At 44.1% G+C, this 25,464-nt stretch overlaps 1 protein-coding gene across 2 annotated transcripts in view; it reads right to left on the bottom strand.

Moving 5' to 3' along the window:
- Positions 1-25,464, bottom strand: part of AUTS2 (activator of transcription and developmental regulator AUTS2) — a 1,924,915-nt gene that overhangs the window by 801,199 nt on the left and 1,098,252 nt on the right. For both annotated transcript variants that reach the window (XM_069226926.1, XM_069226925.1), the window contains exon 4: positions 22,058-22,087. Coding sequence is in view for 1 of the 2 variants with exons in the window: in XM_069226925.1 (XP_069083026.1) it covers positions 22,058-22,087 (30 nt within the window). In the remaining variant the exon portion in view is untranslated. The remainder of the gene's footprint in view (positions 1-22,057; positions 22,088-25,464) is intronic.

Genomic DNA, 25,464 nt, shown 5'->3' with positions numbered 1-25,464 from the left:
TGTAGGTGCACGGCCTGTTTATTGTGCTCTGGCGCCCTGCTATTAAAAAAAAAACTGTCACAAGAATTTAGTGAAACAAAGTGCTTTGCGTGGAATGGAAATGTGGACGGGCTTATAAAATGGGTGAGGCTTGCATGAGCCTTTACACGAGGCGTGGCCTATATATGAGGTGTGGCCTATGTAATTAATACTTGTGAAAGAGCATCCTGTATTTGACAAATTCATGCACTCATACCCTGGGTCTCTCTGGATAAAGCAATCAAAATCAGGAGGATACTTTCTTATCCATTATACAGACCTGAAGACTATAAGAAAACTAGATATGGTAAATTCACAAGTAAGTGCCAATATAGTAGTTGTTCACGTGCCATGAATTAATGCTTTAATCTGTGGAACACTAATAATAAACAACTGCTACCTGTCACTGAATCTCTGTGCCACAAGTGGACTTTTGATGACATTGTGCTCAGAACTAGCTCGTGGCTGGCAGAAATGTAGCGTTTTGGTTTTCCTTCAGCTGGTTAATGACTGAAATAGAGCTCTGGTTCAATGGCCATTTTTTTGGCTTTGCCAAGGCCAAGCAGTGGCCCACTCAGAGCACTGCTGAACCATATGACGGGTGGGCTGCTTCTCAATGGCTTAAAGAGGTCCACAGCAATCACCTGCACACTGCAGCATAGAATGTAAGATGATTATATTGCAAGCATCCAGTTACAGGTTTTGCTGATGCAACAGAAAATGTGTTTCCATCTTCACTTCTATGCGAGGTGAGTACCATAGCCAACCAATTGTGAGTAAAATAGGCAATTAGTCGCACATAAGCTCTCTCTGTTGCTGATTAGTTGTTTTAATTATGGCAAAAGGCACAGTGTTGCACTCAGCACTATTTTTTTTGTTCATCCATTCATCCATCCATCCTCTCATATTTCTGTTTACTTTACCATTCTTCCATACCCTCAGATTTCCATTTAGTATGCCACCAATCTACCCTCTTAAATTCCCATTTACTGTGCCATCCTTTGACCAACCCTTTCAGCCATGCTCTCAGGTGTCCATTTACGCAGTTGTTCTTTCACCCACCACTCATCCATCCATCCTCTCACATATACTTTTACTCTGCTATCCTTTCAGCCTTTGATACATCCATCCATCCTCTCCAATTTTCATTTACTTTGCCATTTTCTCACCCACCCATCCAACCATTCTCTGTCTCATATTTCTATTTCTATTTCCTCTGACGTACTTTCATCCGATCCCCTGTCCATCCATCTATCTCAATCTCAGATTTCCATTTATTTTGCCATCTGTTCATCCATCCATCCATCTCACGCTACAAACCTTTACCCCACCCATCTATCCACCCTTTTAGGTTTCCATTTTCTCTGACATCACCCAATCCATCCATCCATCTTCTCATATTTCCTTTTACTCTGCCATCCTTTCGCTCATACCCATCTATCAACCCTTCCATCCATCCTCTCAGATTTCTATTTCATTTTCCATCTATACTCATATTTCCATTTACTATACAAGTCATCCATCAATTCATTCATCCACCCATCCACCCCTCTTCTCAGATTTCCATTCACTCTGAAGTCATTCCACCCACCTATCAATGCATCCCCTCAGGTTTCCATTTACTCTGCTATCCTTTCACCCTCTGATCCATCCATCCATCCTCTCTGATTTTCATTAAGTCTACCATCCGTTCCCCCACCCATCCATCTTCTCATACTTCTATGTACTCTGCCATACATTCATCTATCTGTCCTCTCAGATTATCATTTCCTTTGCCACCCATCCATCCTCTCAGATTTCCATTCACTCTGCCATCCATCCATCCATCAATCCATTCACTTAGATTTCCACTCATGATACCATTCCTTCACCCACCCATCCATTCTTTTAGATTTCCATTTACTTTGCCATCTTTTCACCCAAGCCAACATTGGTCCATCCATCCTTTCAAATTTCCATTTATTCTGCCATGGGAATCCATCCTTTCTCTGAGACTACCATTTACATATCCATCCATCCATCCTGAGATTTCCATTTACTCTGCCACCTTTTCACCCAACCACCCATACATCCTCTCAAATTTCCATTTACTCTGCCATCCTTTCACTCATACCCATCATCCTTCCTCTGAGATTTCCATTTACTTGTCCATCCATTCATCCTTAGATTTCCATTTACTCTGCCACCCTTTCACCCAACCACCTATCTATCCTCTCAAATTTCCAATTACTCTGCCATCCTTTCACCTGTATCCATCCATCCATCCTCTGAAATTACCATTTTCTTATCCATCAATCCGTCCTTAGATTTCCATTTACTTTGCCACCTTTTCACCCAACCACCCACCCATCCTCTCAAATTTCCATTAACTTTGCCAAACTTTCACCTATACCCATCGATCCATCCATCATCCGTCCTCTGAGATTTCCATTTACTTTACCATCCATCCATCGTGTTTTTCATTCACTCTACAATCCATCCTCTCAGATTTCTTTTTACTCTGCCACCTTTTCCCCCAACCACCCATCCATCCTTTCTATTTTCCATTTACCCTGCCATCTTTCACCCATACCCATTCATCCACTCAGATTCCCATTCATTCTCCCATTCTTTTATCTAACCATTTGCCCGTCTCATCCATTTACCCTTTTACCCATCCATCCTCTCACCAACAAATCCTCCCATCTTTACCCATTCATTGCCAATCCTTTCACCCACTCATCCTTTCACCAACACATCCATCCTTTTACCCACCAGTCCTTTTACCCACCCATCCATACTAGTGGCATAATGAAACTTGAGGCCCCCCTCAGCAAAGTACACAAAGCCCCCCCCCCCCCCCCCCCCCCGGGCTCACTGTGGAACTCTCAGGCCAGGCTGCTGTGCTAAGGCCCCCCTCCCCGGAGCTTGACCTCCCCCCTGCACTGCCGGGGCTGCAGGGGCCTTTGTTATGCCACTGATCCATCCATCCTTTTACTGATTCATCCATTCACCCAGCCACCCTTTTGCTCACTCATTTATAATTCCCCCATCCATCCTTTCACCCCATCCTTTCTCCCACTCATCCGTCCACCCTTTCACCCACTCATCCATTCATCCTTTCACCCACCCATCCTTTCCCCTCTCATTAATCCATCCTTTCATTCCCTAGCCTTTCACCCACTCATCCGTCCATACTTTCACCCAATCATGCATCCACTCGTCCATCCTTCTTTCCCTTTTCTTAAAGTCCATCCTATTTGTGTTAATTATGAGCTTTTCTTTACCAAGTTGCAGGTAAAAGAGGACCATTGAAAAGCCCCACCCACTTGGCGGCTGCTAAAATGGGGGGTTCATGCTGCCTCTGTTTACAATACTTAGAGAAGACACAAATGGTGGGGGATGTGGCCTAACCGCTGATCAAAATGTCAGCGCAGCTGTGAAACTCTTGGGACCTTGACTCCTACATGTGCTCATCCACCATTATTCTGCTCCCCGTTACACACCCCAAATGCTGCTACCACACCTACATACAACTGGGCGCGTGCCCGTGTGGTGCTGGGGAGTGGGTGACTCACAACCGCAGCCTGAGGGGGTCCTCAAAGGCCCTGCGGTGACAGGGGCCGTGGGCGAGCCTGAGGATGGGGCTGTGGAGTCCCTGGCTTGCCTGGACTGCCTTCGCTGCTGCCTTAGGCCTGCTGCAGGCACAGGTTGGGGGCTCCTGCCTGCCTCTCTCCCCCTTCTGGTGAAGGCACTACCGCGGAGGCTGGAGTTTGCATCGGCTGTTCATCCTTGGAGGAGACCACAAGGGGGCTCGAGGTCAGTTTCAGCTCCCTGATCTGTGCCTTCATATTGTGCCCCTGACGGATGGCCTCCTTTGCATGGGCTGCTCACCTGCAATGCAAAGTGGGATGGGGACCCTTTAGACCTGATGGGCAGAGTGATGGCGATGAATCTTATATCCTCCGCATACAAGGATTCTTGATGCTGCGCACGAACAAACATAATCTATTACCGGCGTTGATTGTCTTCGGGGCTGCATGAGCATTGACCACATTACGGGCCCTTGGACTATGCTCTCATAGTGCTTTATATGCTGCACTTATTTCTTTGTGCCATGATTTTCACTTTGCGTTCCACCACTGGTGGCTCCCTATTTCTACAGGGTGTGATTGGCCCTTGACTGCAGCAGCTCAAATAAGCACTCTACAGCCTACTGCCTCCCAGCAAACGCTGCTGACTGCACCCACCTGCTTTTATACATCGCTGAGTTCCTGACACACAATGGGGTGTGGAGACCGTAAGCAATGCTAAATATCTCTTGATCCTACCAGAACCCCCAGACGACAGGGGCTGGAAGACTCACCTGGCCCAGACTCTGCAGATGGTGCAACCACTGTCCCCGACCTGGAGGGAACTGCAGTGATAATGGCAGAGCTGAGGGAAGTGTGGCACAATGGTTAGAGCAGCAAACCCTGAAGCAGAGATCTGGCTCGAGACCAGGGTTCAAGTCCAACTTCGGCAGGTCTTGGGCTCAATTCCCTTGGACCAGATAATTCTCGCCTCGGTGCCTAATGTAATTAATGAGTCCCACTCTTCAACTCTGGGCAATAGCTTGCTTAATCTCCACAACGGCCCCAACAGCGCTTGGATGCCTGGCTTCACCCTGGGGGTGCCCAGGAGTGGGCACCTCACAGGGAAAAGCCAGGAGGGGTTCCATAGTGGTATGAGTACAGCGGCTTGAGACCCTAACGGGTGAGTAGTGCGCTATACAAGTGCAAAGTTTACAGTTTACAGGGTAGGCTTTAAGTACATAGGCTTGCGCTTTGATGCCTTAATGATGTATGGGATTCTGGACAGCCATTCTACCAGACTGGATGCTGCAGAGCAAAGAATATTCGATGTGGAAGACAGTGGAACTGCCCTTGCCAAGCACATGGAGAGGGTCGAGCGGTTACTGAAGACTGTTGCAGAGAAAAATTTAGATTTGGAGGCCCGATCGCTTTGGAACAATAGTCGTATCACGGTCATGGCTGCAACCACTAACACCAGCAGCATAGACACTTGTATTGAAGAACTCCTCATCAACCTCTTTGGCAGGGACTCCTTTACTAACCTTTGTGGTGGAGAGGAGGCATTGGTCTCTTGGCACCCGTCTCATACCAGGGGTGCTTCAAGCCTGGTTTTTGCCTGCCTGCTCAATTTTAGGTATGGGACACCACTCTCTGCCAGGGACAAGATATGGCCCCACTCCAGTATTAAGGGATGGCCCTGTCACTATACCCGGATTTCACCCCTGTTGTTCAGGATCCGCGATGCAAGTATTCAAATGTTAAGTTACTGCTACAAAAAGATGGCATGTGGTATGGCATGCTTTATCCAGTGCACGTTTGAATAGATCTGAACAGCAGACAGCACATCTTCCACAACCCTGCGGATGCTGCACTGTTCTGCAAACAGATACAAGACCTGCCTGCATCTGGGCAGTGCTCACCAGGGGACTCCCTGCGTCCCTCGCAGCAGAACTCTCAAAATGCCCCACCCTCTTGATGCACAATATGCATTGCACCTGTGATTTCAGTTTTCCTTTTTTTCCTTCCCTGTTTTGTTGTTCTGTAAACACATTTATGGGTACTCAATGCTCCCCCGAGATATCTCTCTTTTTTCTACTATATAGGTGGAATTTATATTGTAACCTTCCCTTCTTTCACTAAGGCGAAGTGATTTCCCAAGTACAGAATGTTGCTACATCCCCAAGGTGTACTCCGTTTTAGGGGTTTTCACTGGGGGCTACTCCCTCTGGTGTGGGTGGGGGCTTTGGTACTGTTTGACATTATGTTGGTTGTATTTTGTATTGGTTTATGTTTTTAATCTCACAACAACTCACAATACACTAATCGCTCTCAAGCCCTTTGCTCCCTTCCTTACCTATGGCACCACAATAATTAGCTAACTATGCTCTTGAAGTCTCCTGCGCCAGGTTAAATTATCAGGGGATGAACAATCCTAGAAAAAGAAAACAGGTTCTTATCTACCTAACTAGGCACAGTATTAAGCTTGCTTTTTTACAGGAGACTCATATGGCATCCCATACGACCTGCACATTTGCTGCACAATGGGGTGGTAATCGTTATTTCTCCCATTACAGCTCTTACTCCAGGGTGGTTTGCATACGTGTCCATAAATGTCTCCCCTTTGTGTGCCACAAGACACTTTCGGATCCGGAGAGGTGCTATTTAATTGTGTATGCTTGTCTGATTGGCATGCCTCTCCTACTTGTCAATATCTATGCACATAATAAGTACTCACCTGAGTTATTTCAAGACATACTAACACAAGGGGATCACTTCCAATCCGATCACATCCTATTTGGTGGAGACTTCAACCTCACATGTCTCCCACACATCGACACCACTGATTCCACAGGGGTCGCTTAACAGTGCTCCACACAGGCACTGAATACTCTACTTGATACTCTCCACCTCACAGATGCTTAGCGCACCCGCAACTTCTCTGCTACCAGCTATACTTTCTACTCCAGCCCCCACAATGTATGGTCCTGCATTGATCACTGGTATTTGACACCCGCCACATACCTTTGGCTCCTGGATGTTACCCATCTCCCACATACACTCTCTGACAACTCTTCGATGGTGGCTACACTGCGGGTCCCTTCCCAGACCCCGCCGCTTCATGTGTGGCTCTTCCCTGCAAACACGCTATACGATGCAGTGTTCTGTTCTGAACTCCGTGACTCAGTCTCCGAGTACTTTGCCCTAAGGCGGACACCACACAACACTCTGGGATGCCTTTAAGGCATACATCAGAAGGGTAGGTATTGCTAAGTATGCTGGGGTACTTTGTTCTTTTAGAGAAGATTTAATGAGAATTTAGATGGCACTACAAGATATGGACAGTCAGATGACATATGCTAAAATGCCTCCAGTTGCCCCCTAAGAGCTTCCCTAATGCAGGACTTTCGTGAACTTGCTCATCACGAGGTATTATACCTCGTAAATACGTCAGAGTGCATTGCTATGGGGAGGGAGAGAGACATGGATGCACTCTTTTGCCCCTTTGCTACGCCCCTCTTATCAATCCTCCTATGTCACTGCTCTCCAAACCGAGGACGGCGAGATGGCTGTAAACACTGCCACCATCCTGTCAACGTTCACCACATACTCTCAATTCGTATATACAACATGTGCTGATGCCACCTCTGATGAATTGGTGGGCTATCTGGCTGAGATTGCGATGGTGTGGCTGGACACTGGCCGACAGCAATTTTTGACCTATCTTATTAACTGTGAAGAGGTTTCTCGGGCCACAGATGCTCTTGGCAGGTCTAGGGCCCCTGGATTGGATGGCGTAACAGTCAATTTCTATAAAAAGTACAAAGGTGTCCTTGTCCCAGACCTACTAGCAGTGTATGTTGAGTCCCTTGAAGATGCAAGAGGTGATGATTGTGCTCCTCCTCAAGCTGGAAGGCCTCCTCATCTCTGTTCATCATACCGGCCGCTGTCTTTGTTAAACCATGATAACAAGATATTGGTTACAGTCCTTGATACGCTACTATCTTTGCTGATGGACAGCATAATTGCCCCATGCAGTCTGGTTTTGGGCCCTACTGGTCTACTTCGATTAATTTACACACAGTGTTTGCAGTTATTAATCACATAACCCTGGACTGCAGTTTTGTTGGATGCCGAAAAGGCATCCGATTCCCTTGAATTGCCATTCTTACAAGCATGTTGATTAAATTGGGAGTACCACAGGGCTTCCGAGACCTTAAAATACTGTTGCACATGACCCCATTGAACCGGATCTGGGTTAACGCTGCACTCTCTGACCCTTTTTTATTGACTCGCAGCACGCTACAAGGTTTCCCACTTTCTCCCCTCTTATTTATTCTATGCATTGATCTGCTGGTACGCCACCTCCAGGAACACCATTTACATCGGGGACTCTGGTTTTGCCACGGCCCCTGCTTGCTTCACTCTATGCGGTTAACATTTTACTATTTGTAAAAGACCCTGTTACTAAACTTTCCCCGCTGATTAAAGAGGTGATCCTCTTCAGGCTTATCAATATACTGGAGTCCGAATTATTCACTTTCACCGTGGCCACAACCTCTTGCTCGCTCCACTATCCTTTAATTTGGAGAGAAGAATCTACCAAATAGCTTGGCATACATCTCCATTGGGGCATGTGCTGAAGTGATTCAGCGTAACTATGGCCCGGCAGTTGAAAAGCTCTCCGCCCAGGTTGAGCGATGGATCACCTTACCCCTGCCCTTGGCCTGTGGAGTAACCATAATTAAGATGGTGGTTCTGCCCGCTTCTTATATTTGTTTTTAAACATCCCCATCGCCCTTACCAAACTCTTTTTTGATACACTGTGTGGCCTACTTACATGCTTGATTTGGGTGTGTCGTCATCCCCGAATATGCTGGAGCACACTAATGTTCCTGTTTGAACGTGAGGGCTTTGGAGTTCCTGACTTCTATCTTTACTACCTGGTCACCCAGGCACACTTTGCATTTTTCTGGTATCACCCAGATGATAGTGTTCAGTACCTTAGGCCAGACCTCTTCCTCATCTCTCACTGTCCTACTACCTTGGGGCTAGGCAAGAAACCCAATCGACATTCAGACACTTCCCACAGCCTGCTGGGCATGGACTAAACTGCTCCAGTATCTGGGCTATGACACCGTCTATTCACCACACATTCCCCTCTCCAATAATTCATGGTTCCCACTTACTTGTGAGCGATTGATCCTATGCACCCCAGTGACCCACCGGGTACACACCGTCGGAGACTTGTTAAGCTCTATTAGGTTGCCAATGTAACAGAGGGACGTCACTCCTCTTACTTGGACAGATTTGTTTTACATAGACTTTACGGTGCACTGTGGGATACTCTGCCCACATACCCCGTGGAAACAAAGGAATTCTTCCGCTATCCCTGATTATTACAACTCCTGTTTGCACTCACTTAATAACTTGGTTGTACTACAGTTCTCTACTCATCAGACCGAGGGGGGCTGTAAATTCCAGGGCTGCCTGGGAGAGAGATCTGGGGTGTTTCCTGCCTGATAAAACACAGTATTATTGCTGCATGCAAACCAAGCTGGTGTCAAATAATTTACAACATAAATTATTGCAGTACTAATTCTTACATCATGGATACACCACCCCTCATGCCCTCACTAAGTTGGACCCGTCCCGGTCACATTGTTGTCCCAAACGTAATGCCAGTCATGCTGACTTTGTACATTTAGACTGGTCTGTCCTATCATATCTACATACTGGGGTGATGTCCACTCTGTACTGACATGCATGGTGGACCAGGATATTACACCTGATCCAATGCAAGCTCTGCTGGGCTATGTTAAGCCTTTGTCAATGTCCATACGGCCCTTTACTGCTATATTGTTGCTGTTGGCCAAGCAACAGACTGCCCTCCATTGGGGCAGCGGTGCACACCTTTCGGTGGTGGCCTGGCTGTGAGACCTGATCTACTGTGATACCACTAGCGAGTTACATGCCTTCCTTCATCTCCCAACCTCTAGGCCGAAGGACATATGGCAGCCTCTCAGAACATACCTCCTAGCACACCTCCTGCTGCGGATGATGACAAATCCCTTTCGCTGGTCCATAGCCTACATTGGTCTCCTGGTACCCATTTGTGCTTTATTTTGTATGCTATGTCCTATCGTAAGCCCTGAATTTCCACTGTATTGCATTTTATTTGTATCTCTGTGCCTGAATGACTTTTGTGATCAAGTTTTAACTCTGTATCACATGCTTTCATGTGTTCTAATCGCTTTTCTTTATGAAAAACATTAAATAAAATTCCCCCCAAAAAGAGAGAAGACATAAATGGTGAATGAAACGTAATATAAAAACAAGTTAATATAAAAGAGGGCAGATAGAGGTGAGCAGTAAAGGCTATCATCAAAGGTTTTGGAGATGCCATATTTAAGCACTTCTAACATCTATTACCTCATGTGGAGTTAAAGAGATGCAAGTTTTAAAGAGACTGAACCTATGCTGGATCCACCGTCTGGGTAGCATTCGGATCTGGACAAGTTATCGGAAGTCCCATCCTATTTCGATTGGGCTTTCCGACTCCATGTTCACTGAATTTTTTTACCGCCGAAGACCACTGAACCAGACAGAAAAAAATGTCAACAGAGAAAACTTCCACTGTGTCAGGGACATTCAGTTTTTTTTCATGAGGAATAAACTTGCATTGTGGTTTGTCTTTTAAAATCAGAAAGTGCAACCATCTGCTCTGCTTTCAATCCATGGCAAGCCAGCTACTGGTCTTCTTTTTACTGAAGTAGCACCTGCCATGGCAACAGTGGTGAAACAAAATCCCGGCCAACCTAGTGGAGTTCTTTAAATGTCGATGGCCATTCACTGATGTGGCAGAAGAAGTGGACCCTCGTCCACCCTAACAGTTTAACGCTGATCTACCAAACCGTAAACGCGAGTCCTGATCTACCAAACCGTAAGCGCGAGTCAAATTAGCTAATTTACATTCATGTTGGGATAAGACATGCAACTACATTTTGTACTTATGAGATTGGTGTGCAGTATAAGCAATTATTTCGCTTTAAAACAAGTCTTCCCCAACACGGCAACATCTTCTATCACAACGTGATTTTCAGTAAAGTAACAAGGTTTCTTTAATTTACTTTTTCGAACGTAGGCTTTCCATTGACAAGTGCTGTCATAAGCTGCAACAAATTGGTCCTTTTAATTGCAGTGATTCAAGACTGTAATTAAGAGATGATTTAAAGCAAGGTCAAAATGGGCAATCGCTCGGGGCCCCCAACCTCCGAGCCCGCCCCCCTCAGAAGGTAAACTTTATATCTCTCTGGCTCACCTCTGTCCATTTCTATAATGCAACCTATCTCCTTCTCTCTGTCTATCAGCGCTTCTGACTCTGTTGCTTTATCCTAGCCAGCATTATCAAAAAGATATTTTGTGTCAAGGGAAAACATATTTGAACTCTTTTTGTGCGAACCAGATTTCTGCAAGTTAGTTTGGGATCATGCGGGTTTCGATTAAAGGAAAACGGTTAATAAAATTCAAAGTTCTTAAAGTAGAGGTCCCAAAAATATGTCTTGCCCAGGGCCACAAAAATCATGACAACACTGTTGTAACTTCCTGACTGTGTTCTATTAACAAATAGAAATATAAAATTGATGTTCCTGGTGATAAGAAACTATGAGATAAAGTTATTTCTCTGCACCCAATCATTCACTGGGTCCCCATTTTTGGATGACTGTCTTCATTTTGACTTGCTCCTTCACGGTAATGCCCCCTCCTTAGTTACCGCTATGTCCTAGAGTAGGGAGCAGGAAGAGTCAGGGCCTTGGGTCAGAGGGCAGTGCCAGTGATGTTTACCAGAAAACTGTGTTTTAACTATCATACCATTAATAGATCATAGCCAGAACATCGACTACCAAAACACTGAGAAGGTAACTGTATATAGATCATCATAGATATGATTACCTTGATGATATAAGTATCACCAAGGCATGTAGATGTGGAATTAAGACTAATGAATCTATGCAGCAATGTGATGCTCAAGCCAGATTCCGTACAAGGGCCTTCTAATGTTAGGAGCCAGACAGCACTACTGTCTGACCTGGCACTCATTTAAGAGGAAGAGGCGGGCGACAGCAAAGGAGGGCAGGCTGATGGCGCTAATATTTCGCCTGAGCTCGGATCACTGCACCGCTGCCAGGAAACTGTTTGCGTGAGTTGCCAAGATGCGCCTTTGGTTGCCCCCGCCACTTATTGTTGCGAGGGACTTATAATTGAAATTGAAGCCTGTTAGCGTTGCCAGATACAGGACACTAAATAATTAACTGCTCATATTATCAAGCATAGGGTATGAAAGAATACGTGGCAGCAAATCGCGTTTTATGTGTCCATCTACCACACACTTAAAGAAAGGAGCACTGGCAAGTTCAGCCAGTCAGACAGATATAAACAGACAGTCAGAAAGATAGTCCGGCTCTCTGGCAGATAAACAGGCAGACATTTTGTCACACTGATACCTTGATGGCCATTCAATCAAACACACACTTGAACAAAGCAGCCCTTAGACAGATTCTTAGTCAGAAAGGCACTTACATACTTAAGCGGACAAGAGGATTGCCACAAAGGACAGAACACACGTGGCCTGACAAATGCCGAAAGAGGAAGGATAGCAAAAGAATATCACATAGCTTTGCCCAGTGTGTGGAGACAGCAAACCATCTCTGAGTAGTTATAGGGTGCTGACACATAATTGCAGCAACAGTCTTTACAACAGTAAAAGAAAAGGGATGGGGACTAATACCAGTGTATCTGAGTGTGATGCAAGGATAATTGGCCTGAGTCACAAATGTTCTCTGAATGCATGAGCACATAAAAAATGGGATTCTAATTAGAAACAGTAAAAAAACACTGGTGACAACTTTACAAGTGTGGCGGGCATTTCACCTTCAGAAATTCAGGTTTAGGAGAAGGAAAATGGGAATTGGCAGGGGAAGGACTGAGGGGCTGCCAAAAGAAATGGCAGAACTTTGTTAGTTCATACCTAATATTTACATATGTTTTAAATACTCCAGATAAGACTGAAGTAGGCATTTAAATGGAGCCAAACGGCTCCACAGACATCCCCATTTTTATAGGGTGAAGGAAAAGTCGTTTCTTCATGGGGAATGAAAAAACTAAATCGTGCTATGTACCTTCCTAACATACTGATTCACCGAGTGGAAACTCTGCATGAATATGTGTAGACTGTCAGCATACTCTCAGAATTCTACCACTGTCATAGATTCATAGTATCACTCCTGTGAACGAAGTCCATGAATACTCCAACGCTCAGAAATCTGTTCTAGATGTAAGACTTTTAGAAGCAGGGCTTTGTGAATAAAATTTTAGCAGCAAAACAATGAATACTGGAGCAGAAAAAAAGAGTAGAAAAGGAAGAAATAAAATGCACTTATTTTGCATTTAATGTCAAGCAATGAGTAATAGGTTGCAAACCCAGCTGTTCCGAAGGACCAATACAAATTTATTAAGGGGAGGTTTTTGTTGTCTTTACTAGTTTGAGACGGATCCATTATGGGGACCATGTGACAAGAAGGGGACACTAGGCATCGACCGTGGAAGATGAGGTCATTTACTTGTGATGTCCCAGCATCCGTCTTACTATGGCAATGCAAACTAGACCAAATACAGCCCCTTTAGCCCTTGACCATCAGTGGCAGTGATAGGATAAGAAGCAATCACAGGCTTCCTAGGGAGGTAGTGTGGTGGAGCCTGAGCTCGGGACTTAATATTACACAACAGCATTAACTGAGTGGTCAACCCATTGCTTTATTTTTAAAAATGAAAAGTACTTTAAGGCATACTAGAATGGAGTACTATACACACAATATATGCAAGATACAATTTAGTGTACTGAGTACTGAAGTTAGGCTGCACCTCTACGTGCTATCTCTTACAGGTTCCCCTCTTTCTTCAGTCTGGGTGTTTCTTCCATGGTATGTAGCATGGCAATAGTGTGATTAAGGCTTAGATGTGCATCACTCCCTCTATCATAAGTTGCACTCAGGCCCTCACACTCGCGGTGGCGGTTGGACCGCCACATTACGACCATGGCAGAGCTGCCACTGTCTAACCGTTGGCACCGCCAGGTTGCACCAGTCGACAGCCTGCCGGTCTCGGCGGTCGTAATTCTTCAGATTACCAGTACCCTTTCCGCCAGTCTTTACATGACTGTCGATTACGAGCCGGCGTCAATGTTGTGGTGAGTTCCCCACTGGGCCGCCGGGTGGAAACAGAGTGAGATCAATAAATATATGGCCCGGTGAGGTTTTTCAGGTATAAGAAAATTCCTTAGCCTACATATCTGGAACCGCATCTGAATGGCCATTTAGCCCTTAGCTTGCCAGTGGCAAAACATCACTTTTAAAGAATGTGCATCAGACGTGTGCATTAGACGAAAACATGTTTTTCATCAATAGCTATCAATGCTGGCATAGAAATTATGTACTGGGGAATAGAAGGAGTAGTCCCTGAATTCAGGATGATACGTCATCCAAACATTCTTTAAGCATCAATTCTTCTGACCATTGTCTGCTGGAAAATGTTGCCCTTTTATTTTTCAGTTTATCTATATCTGAGCAAAGTATACAAGTCTCCTTAAGGAAGGCTGTTTGCATACGTCTCCGTTTCAGATATGTGATAACTTTGTGACATTTTACAGGAGCGCCCACGCCATGGAGTTTACAAGTGATACATTTCTACTGTTTTTTGGAGGTCAGATTAATTCTAATCCAGCGCCTCCCTCCTCCATTGCCACTGCATAGTGCCCACAACCCAGTGTATCTTCACAATTATTCAGCACAGTACCTCCCTTTCTGATACGCATTGTGATTTTTACATCGTGAGATGAGAGGTATGCTCTGTTTTCCCTCACTGTCCTCTTGTATTACTGTAACAAATATAGGTGCCTCATAACTTCCTTAAGAAACTGTTGTCATAACCGAGTACTAGATCAATAAATTATGGCACTAAGGTGTTGGACCATAAAATAATTAGAATGTCCTTTCCCATATTGTTTAGGCAGCTAGGGCAGCTCACACCACCTACTTCCTTCACACCGAGGATTAGTCATTAATAACAAAAAGAAAAATGTAAAAGTATGCTGTCTTTAATTGGACAACTAACTACGTTGCTGCTCTATCCCATCCCTGTGCCATGATATTAATAGGGGTCAAGGTGCCACCAGAATACTTGATATCAATAGTCTTTAACAAATACCTTCTAGTCTCTAGGTAAAAATCATTTTACCATAGTCACATTCTAGCATGGTGGTTTGCTTTCACATTACAGTCCAAGTACATGGGAGCGACATTAGAGCTTCTCTGTTTTAGGTCAGTTGGTGTGTCTTAGTAAAATGTAAACGTAAACTTTGCACTTGTATAGTGTACTACTCACCCGTTAGGGTCTCAAGGTGCTGTACGCATACTGCTGTGGAACCCCACCTGGCTTTTCCCTGTGAGGCGCCCACTCCTGGGCAACCCCCAGGGTGAAGCCAGGCATCCAAGAGCTGTCTGGGCCGTTGTGGAGATCAAGCAAGCTATTGCCCAGAGTTACAGAGTGGGACCCATTAATTAGATAAGGCACAGAGGCAAGAATGAGCTGGTCCAGGGGAATTGAGCCCAAGACCCACCGAGGCGGGAATTGAACCCTGGTCCCAGGCCAGATCTCTGCATCAGGGTCTGCCTCTCTAACCATTGGGCCACACTTCTCCATCCTTCTGGGATGATTCAGGGTCAGGTGATCAGCACAATTTTTCAGACCTTGACAGAGTTCCTCATCAAGCCAGTGAGAACTTTTGAGCCATCTGCACCTCAGCCTAATTTTGCTTTAGCCCATAGAGGGTTGGGGTGGTAATATCAGGACCTTTACAATCATCGAAGGGAGAGCGATTACCAGGAAGGTGTAGCGGCTCCTAATTAGAACACATCTCAGTACAACCCTGTCTGTATATTGTACCTATCGGATTATATAATATTCAGTACTGCTAGGATACTAAAGTACTTCCTTTTTCAATAAAGGACAAACACTGAGCTGGACATTAAATTATTTGTATCTATTTTTTGACAAAATATATCTGGACCCTGGCCCCCTCAGCACACTACGTCCCAGTGACTGCTCGTCTTCAAGTAAAAGTAAAGTGTGGAAAGGGCTGTAGTTGGCCCAGTCTGAAGAGGCATAATATGAGGTACTCCAGGCTGCCTGTGGCAAAAGACTTCACCTCCAACACTAGTGGCCCAGTACCCCCGTCGTCCCTTCCCAATGGAGGTTGGACAGCTGTTATGAAAAGAATGTATGTTTTAACATTTTAATCTAATTTCAGCCCTTTTTACTCTCCCAACCTCTTGCCTCTCTCTACACACTGTATAGTATAGTAGAGTATAGTATAGTATAGTAAAGGAAGGCATCAATGAGATGAATCATACATAAAAAGGTAAGCTGGCCATTAGAATACACTTCATGCCGTCCCAGGACTCCATTCAACTTACGTGCTCTATAGCTGACCAATGACTGAGTTGCTGGCATTCGATGCCTGAGGTTATCTGACTGATCATTGTGCTTCTGTTACCTTGTGCCACTTCAATTCCATGACCATGAGAACGTTCTATAACGGGGTTGTTCTTATAGGTAGCTCTACCCTGCATCCATCCATGCATCCCTAGTGCTATGCCATTAAAAAAACAGGATAGAAAGATAAAAACTTTACATCTGCAGACTGAGGAGGGCTCTATGACTCACCTTGAAAGGGTGTTTCAGGAGCTGAAGGAACCAGCTCACCCCCAAAGGTCATCTCCTGTAATGAAAACTACATTTAGGAGATGCCACTCACCTGACTTAGATAGCCGGTGGAGGAGAAGACCAAAAGAACACCATTAGACTATGGATTAAGAAATGTAAAAAAAGAAAAAAAAAAGACAACAGGCCTTTTCTAGCTCTGCACCCAGCATCTGGAACAATATCCCTGTATCTAGCAAGACCACCCCAACGCTGCTCCATTTTAGAAAATATTTGAAGAAATACCTCTTTAAACAACACTACATCACAAGACATTAACAGCCAGCAAACCAGCTACTGCTCCTTTCACTTGATGGCTTTATGTTTGTCATGATCCTGTGCAGTGCTTCACTGTCCTTTGGCTAAGTGTGTGCTATGGAAATACTGCATAATTACAAACAAAGCAAACACTAGACTCCCCTGCTTTGCAAACCCTGGTCTTTCTTGCATGACTCCCACTGACTCCAGTCACAAGGATATCTGGGGCAGTTGGAAGACCCTATGCTCCCTGCTGCTCAACACTACTGGGACACCAACAATCTGCTAATGTGAGCCACCAAACCATGGCAAAAGACTGTATATATAACTCCCTATGTATGTACCTTGGCAACATATATATATCTTCAAGGTACATAGATGTGGAGTTAGGAATAGTAAATCTATACATACCTATTTGCATTTACCTTCTCAATATTTTGGCCTTTGATGTTTTTAACACGATATTCTGTCCACACAATATTTTTGTTTCTGATATTTTGTCAGTGTTCCTAAACTGGGAGCTCCCTGTAGACCCAAGTAGAAATGATGGAGGCTGATTTTTCAGGGTAGCAGCATCACCTCTCAAGGGACTGTAGAGGCAATGGACCCCGGCACGGTTTGCCTCTTTTGATTTCCTTAGGTTGCACCCTGCTTAAGACCAGACTGCCAAACTACAACTACTCACAAAGAGAAATCATGAAAATATATTGTTGTACAGTCGATTAAAGATTGTAAGTACCGTAAGGTAAGCATGGTAGGTGTATGCAAGCGTAACTTAATTCTTCTCACATCTTCATGTTCCTTGCGATGCTTAAACACAGTCACAAGTTCTCCATGACCTTATTAAATACCGGTCACTAAAACACACTCTAAAAAATCAAGCACCACAAAATGAGTTGCTACTAACTTTGTCAAACAGAAAGTGCTGTGAGGTCTACTTAGTAGAAGAGAAGTGTTATACAAATGCTACAATGAAATAAAATTCAGTACAATCTATTTACAGGACAGTAGTACTTCTGTATAGGTTCAGGGGCATTAAAAGCAGGGCAGCGTCCACCCCAGTACTTTGAAAGCATTGGGCAAACTACAAGAGTCTGGAGCGTTCCTTGAAGATGCTTCATAAAAACACTTGAAATAGCTTTGCACATTTTTAACCACCTCCACACTGACAAAAAATGGAGTGCCTCATTTTGGTGAGTATGTGAAGCTTGGACAGATCTAGATCAGACTACATAATTGGGAGGGAGTGGACATTTTTATTTGGGTTCAGACATTTTGAATTAGCCAATGACAAGGATATTTCACCTCAGAAGACAGGTACATCATAGATTTTGATGTGAAGCGTATGATTTCCACCCAATATTTTGTCAGATGTAGCATGTACATAGAAATAATATGAATTTTCTAGCTCTCCTGAGGGGCCAGCCACCCGAGGCTCAGATTTGATGATGCTCACGTCTGGCGGAAGGACGCTCCCGCTTGTCAGTTAAACAAAGGCGTAATCCACTGCCTCGGCCATGCTGTGTACTTTGTCTGCCATCCAACAGCCCATTATCATGTCACAGCAGAGCGCACTTTTCACAGGTCACTTTGTTTAAAATGACATGGGTATTGCACATGTCATCGAGCTGACAGTCCCTGCCGTCCTTCAGCTACAGAGGCGCAAGACAAGCGTCTGTTCTTATCTCGCCCGCATACCTCCGTCCATCATGGAAGCCAGGCAGAACGTGATTTCTCCGGAGAGCACTTCTGTCGTTTCCCAATTTTAAGGAAATCAAATAAGACCCATTTGTCTACATCTAAATATGCTTGACCTGCTCAAATGATGATGTCTCACATTCCATAACGGGCTACACTTGCGGAATTCAAATTGGCAACTCTGAGAGGGCTTTGGAGCTGGCAGACTATGGACGGCGTGCTTTGTAGAATGGAGAAATAGTGCTGTCTTCTGTGATTGTAGTCTGAAAATCAGGGGTACCATAAACCTTTTTATTTTCAAATACACTACAATTTAAAACCACCATTGTCATAGCCAGTGTCTCTCACCTGTGTGCCCTGTTGCCTTAGCCAATGTTCATTAAGCAAAAAGTTTTATGCCGAGGCTGTACAGCAGCAAATAAAAAAACAAACATGACATGATGACGTGACACGCACGTGACAGCGTGCGTGGCATGATGTCATGACATTAGCGGGCCACGTCATTAATCAGCCACAAGCTTGTGACATATGCATGTATACATCAACATGCATGTGTGCGACGCCTGAATGATGCATGCACCATTTTATTTAGTTTTTTATATACTGATCTAAAATGGTGGGCGCCACTTCGTTCAGTAAATTTTAAAAAAGTGCCTCTGTGATAGTGGAGCAGCCCAACTGCAAATGGTAGCTGTTGGGACTTTCGAAAAATGTAAAACAAACATTTTAAGGATTTGGAGTGGATGGAAGTAGCAGGGGAAGCATGGGGTTCAAACTGGGGAGCAACGGACATGGATGGGATTAAATAAAAATAATACAAGCACTGGCAAAGCCGAGAGGCCTCACCGCAAGGTACTGGCTTTGTTAATGCTTTTAGGTATGTTTTACAGAAGCACGGCTGCTGTGCAGCATGGCTGAAAGTTTAAATAAGCATTTGCAATGCAATGGGTCTCGCATTTGCTCAATTTAGAGCTATTAGCGTTGTAAACTCCTAACCGGACTTTTCTTGCCACATAAGTTGAAAATGAAACATAAAACAGTTTCACATAAGCGAGCCGATTCAAGGAGCCACTGCATGAGCGTGAAGGAGAGACACAAAAGGAAAAAGAAGTTCCCTTGCATTAAACGTATCGTCAAAAGTGCAATTAGCCATGTAACAGAGTCTATATCCAAGGTGGTAACCAAACCGCCCCAAGGAGGGACAAATGTAAAGCACATACCAATGATAACAAAAGAAAATAAATCACAAAGAATCTACATTGTGTTGGGTAGCATGACTAAGCTCACTCACCATGTACAGTAGTGGTGGCAAAAGTAAGGGCTTTCCTTGGCTAAGCTGGAACTCGCTAAAAGACATGCTAACAGGCTTTCTGGTCTTATGGACAGAGACTTTAGAAAGCCCCCATCGTACTCTGGACTGTTTATTTTTTAGCAAAATTCAGAAAGGTCTCAAACTCAGGGGCGGCTCCTCCATAAGGGCGGTGGAGCTTCACTCAGCAGAGAAGCTGCAAACCTTTCAGAACAGAAGTATAATAAACCATGTTTATTATCCTTTTGTTCTGAAAGGGGTGGGGCCACGTGGGTGGCATGCACTGAGGGGGAGTGCTCAGCACCCCCCTCAGAGTGCATGTGTGTTTGGCCTGCCGTCTTGGGCCAGTTGCCACACAGTTGCAGGGCTTGAGAGAGCCTGCACAGGCTCCCAGTCTGCCTGGGCGCTCCCAGCCAATCCTGATGCTGCTTTGAGCAGGGTCAGGATTGGCGCAGGACAGGCTGGGAGCCTGTGCCTAGAGCGATGAGGGACAGGAGAACTGCACGGGTCGGCGGATCAGGTACGTTTTTCATTGTAAAAAAATAATAATTTAATGTGTCCCCCATCCCTCTTTCCCCTTCCCCCTTTCCCTTCCTGTCGCACCACAGCCACCTGCCCCTTTTAAGCGCTGTAAGCCACGACTGCTTAAACCTACTTTATCACAGTCTTCCTACTATTCTACATTGTATGTCTGTCGCCCATTAGCCTCATCCCACTGTGATAAGTTTCTGATTTCTTCTGTATTCACACACATTGGCTTAGCTCACATTAGGACATACATGGGTGTCTCTGTATCCTCAAACATTGGCTAGGTTGCCTGTGGCTATGTCGATTGAACTACTGCCCTTTGTCGCACTGTTTTACATACCCCAATAAATGTAATACAACATTATAAACTTGACATTATTCAGTTACTAGCACTATATATCTTTAAAATGTTAAATTTGATAATTGAACCTAATGACAATAGTAGAAACAACAGATAGTTGGTTGCAGTAACATTTTCATTGCAGTACAACCGGCCTATCCATTTGCAGTCCGAAAGATGCCCAAAGCCATCGCATCACGCATGAGTTTGTTGCAAAATCATATTGCAACACATTAGAAAAAGTAGTACATTCTGGCGAAGGGGGGTGCAAGGGATAAAAGGTCTTCATCCTAGTATTTGCATTCTCAATGTGTCTACATTAAAGGGACAGGGACCACAATGTCAAAATCAGTGGCATCATGTGAATGTGACATCAGGGAGTGCATGCAGAGCTCTGTGGGACCAATGGCGGCCCATCCCAATGTCTGCAGCCTACACATAGTGTAAGTTGTGAACTTTTAACAGCTTACATTTTGTGACTATTTACCACCTGCCCCTGGCGAATGATAAACACTCCATAAACGGAAAAACAATTCAGTAAAGCATTTGTGCATTCTGTTGCGCATTGCAAATGTGAAGGAATGCCCCTTGCCACCTCTTTCACTGGATATACATTAGGGATCTCAATGCACAACCGTGGATTAAGTATTCAGATTTTACATTTACAAAGTCGGTTGCACAGGCTTTGCAAGTTCAAACTGCGTTGTGCACCAGACACCTTCATTATTAAATGTCCTCAGATGAGTAGGGAAACTCAACTGCAAGGGAAGGGTGTACTCCACTCCAAACACTTAAAAATCTGTCGTCAGTAAAAATTCAACCTTGGGACTTTAAAATGTGTTTTCCACAGCAGTTAAAACAAACGCCTCGCACTCGTACCTACACTTATAAGTGCACATTGGGACACTACGTATACTTCACTATAGGGATCAGTGCACCCTCTCAGTGTGTATTCCTGGAAGTGTCTGTACATCTAGAATAACTTTTAGCAAAACAGATGGAGTTATCAAAAACAAATGATCCTAGGCGCTTCGAATGAGGCACTGAAATTACACTCAAAAGCTGGTGTGTCTTGCCAATGCAAAACAAGTTTCTGCTTTGCAAAATTTTCTTACAACATGAGCAGCAAGTAAATTACCACATCCAAAGTCCTTAAACATTTTTCCAAGTACAATTTATTCATAACTATGCCTTAAAAATTAAATTACAGTTTTATTTTCCAAAATTCAGCTTTCAATGTACAATTTGAGCATCAGATGTGTCATATACATACATGTTGTTCTTCTGCTATTACTAGTGAATTATAGTCTGCGACACTTTTAATTCAGCAAATGGGATAACTCATACTTTGATGAAGTATGTATCCGCCAAACTCTCAATAAGGCCCTAAGTTTTTGCACCATTTCAAGAATGTATCATTGAGTATAAAGCATAAACACAGCAACGACGACGTGCGTACGCGAAGATGGCCGCGGCGCAAAAGATGACGTCACACAGGTGTTCTAGGGACACTTTAGCACTTTGCACATCTGGGCTTACCTTCTCTTCTTGGTCACTGTCGCTGTCACACTGCAAGAGAAAGAAGAGCGAAAATCAGCATCTTTAGAGTCATAATTCAGCAGTCAAAGAAAAATAGTGAACGCATAAAACAGAAAATATCATTCTTTTTGAGATGCCAATGAGCTTATTGAGACAGATCACCATTATCCTGCATCTGCTATCTTTCAGGCTCCCAGGTCTCAAATTAAATGATAACCTACAAAAAGGAAACAGGTTACTTTTATAATTGGTTTGGAAAAAAATGAACGATGAGGGCTCCGTGCTCGGGATTCTGCTGTCAAGTAATTCCGGCAAGGCTTCATTAATGGTGTCACATTTGTGGGATATAAACACGGACAGGTAATGGAAGCCAAGTTCAGTAAAACTCCCATGGGGACAGGTTTGAGCAACAATAAATGTGTAATATAAGCATCATTTTAGTTGAGGAGGTTGGGGAGAGAGGTTTTCATTAGTCATCTGTAGAGGGCAGTCTACTAGCACGCAACTCTATGGCAGTGACATCATTTCTGGCACAAAATGGTCTAATGTGGAGCTGAGTTTTGGCACAATAGTTGTCTGTTAGAAGCTTGATTACTGCAGAAACATCTCTCTGATTAGGCAATGTGATTATCTTAATAACTGAATGGATAATGAATCATGACACACTGTGATGTAATGTGCAAAGTGGGGTTATAGCAGCTATGATGCAGGTCACTGGGTGGAAGTTTAAGAGGGAAATCTCTATTTAAGGGAAAGCTCTGGATAGGACTACTTGGGATAAAGTCATCAGTTTAGGCAGCTTTATTCCCTGCAGACTTTCACAGGAGGCTTAGAGCCAACTTGACGTTCCAGCGGGAGAGCTCATTCATAAATGTCTTTAGCTGTTTCCCTCTGCCCAATAGGAGCTTTATCTGAAGTGCTCCTACTAGAACTGTATTCAGAGACTGCCTTAGACTGAGACACAAATTATTGTGACTTTTTAATGGCATACTTCATCTAGGCCACTTTCTCAATAGAATCAAGGGTGCGTGACGTGTCAGATAGCCAAGGACTCTATAACAGAAGCCTAGTTCTGAAAGAGAGAGGAGACACCCAAATGAAACCAGATTTTGCACTTATTTGTTTCTCAAAACACAAGTCTGCTAAAGCAAGTCAGCCAATCTCAGCATTATAAATTGTAGTATAGCTCAAAAGTCGTCTCTAAAAAGGGGTTGTATGGGACACACACAAAGAGGACATCAATTCAAGACCATGCCCGATGGGATCAAGTGGAGTAAGTGGAAGAAGGGGTGATGGAGGAGTAACAGCAGCACCTTTTCCAATAGAAAGGGGGCTTTAGTGGAATGAGATTGTGTCAAGAAAAGAACAATTATTCAGTTCTCTTGTAGTCTTCCGTGGTTTCTGACAGAGCTAGAAACATAAGTGATGTCTGACCTTCCAGGAAACAATGAAAATTACTGGGAATACATTGGCATACATAGAAAGACAGTCAAACAACATTAAACTGTTTGGAAAGAGCCTGTGTCACCCTTTTGTCCCTCTTAACAGTACACCAAGTTGACTCTGGAGCGGGATGACAAATACCTGCACAATGGAAGAAATCCAATGAGCAACAGCCTCTATAAAAGTCACCTGTATAGATACATTTTCATTCTTACTAGAGAAATGAAAGATGAATAGATACATTTTAAAAGTACATAAACAAACAAATTGTAAAATATACACACTATATATTTATCTCATTATATCCATATATAAGTAGATCAATACATTAATAAAATATAGGGTGATGAATGTATGCTTGTATATTAGGGTTTATTTCCTATAATAACACATCATCAATTATATCTATAAGTGTTTCACTATTGAAATATTTGGGGAGAAAGAAAAAAGAAGGGAAGAAAGAAAGAAGAAAGAAAGAGAGAAAGAAAGAAAGAACGAAAGAAAGTAAAAGAACATTTAAAAAACTGCTTTATTTTTACAGCCAAAATAAAAAGCCTGAGTTTGTAAATATATATCTGTGCATGTACATATTGGACTTCATCTAGTACAATGTTATGTCTCCTGATTATTAAGAACATGCATATCATGTTAAAATCTCTATGTATGTATGTGTGTACTTCTTTTATATGTAGTTATACAGCTATATATCTATATATTCACCCACCCACTGCAGAGAGAAAAAAATAAAAATGCTAAAAAGAGGAAAAACTACTTACAGAAAAAATAGAAAGCCTGAGTGTGAGATACATACATATGAGTGTGTGTGTGTGAGAGAGAGAGAGAGAAAGAGAGAGATAGTGTGTGTGTGTGTATCTCCATTCATATAAGACTTTACCTAGTACAATGTTATATCGCCTGATTATTTTGCATTTGTGTATCATCTTAAAATCTCTAGGTATGTCAATGTTTTGTGTGCAGTTATGTATACACATATTTATATATTTTCATCTAACTGCAGAGCAAAAAAATAATTAACTAGTCTCTCCAAGGGGAGGAGCCAAGATGGCGACCAGGATGGACGCCTAGTGCGAGCGCTCCATCCCGGATCTGCTACAAATATCCTGCAGGACGCCCCCGGGGTGACGGGGGCACTGTGGCGGCCTCGATTCAACTGTCGCACCCCGACAGAGCCTGGAATTGACGGGTGAGAGCTTCAAACCCGAGCTCTCCTCCCAGACTGGGAGCCGGAGCCCGGAGCGAGGAGCGCCCGCCATCTTGAGTCGGCGGAGGCTGCCCGGGGCTATGGGCCGCGAGTGCTCGGCTCGCGAACTGGTGAGCTGCTGCGGGACCTCCTGCACCCGTGCGGCACGGGAGAACGGGAGTGCACAGAATCCCGGGCAGACCCCCGCTCCCTGGGCAACCACCCAGACCATTGATCGCCAGATTCGTAAACTTCCGGGACCGTGATGCAATTCTACAACAATTCCGCAACAAAGGCCCATTCAACTATGAGGAAGCAACCATCAATGCATACCCAGATTTCACCCAAGAGGTGCAAAGAAAACGCAACTCATACATCAAGGTCAAACAACGCCTGCGTGAAGTCAACATTAAATATGCATTACTCTTTCCTGCCAAGCTGAGAGTGATAGCAGATGATCGCACCCACATATTTAACTCCCCGGAAGACGCTTGGACGTGGTTACATGCCAAAGGCCTGGCGCGCATGACCGACGAAGCGGAGGGGGGAGAAGTATGGTTGACCTCGACATCAAGGAAACAATCCAAAAGGCGTACTAGGGTTCAGCCGTCTGCCCAACAGGTAGCGGAAGAAAGAGCAAAAGTCTTGAAAGAAACCCCCTTGCTGATACGAAACAACTTTGAAGTAATCAGGGAACTACCTGAGATCAACTCAGACTCGGACACGACCAGCTCTGCTTCTACTATAATAGATGACTCAAGAG

This window comes from Pleurodeles waltl, chromosome 3_2, assembly GCF_031143425.1.
Source record: "Pleurodeles waltl isolate 20211129_DDA chromosome 3_2, aPleWal1.hap1.20221129, whole genome shotgun sequence".
Taxonomy (NCBI): domain Eukaryota; kingdom Metazoa; phylum Chordata; class Amphibia; order Caudata; family Salamandridae; genus Pleurodeles; species Pleurodeles waltl.
This window is presented reverse-complemented; position numbering and strand designations above follow the sequence as displayed.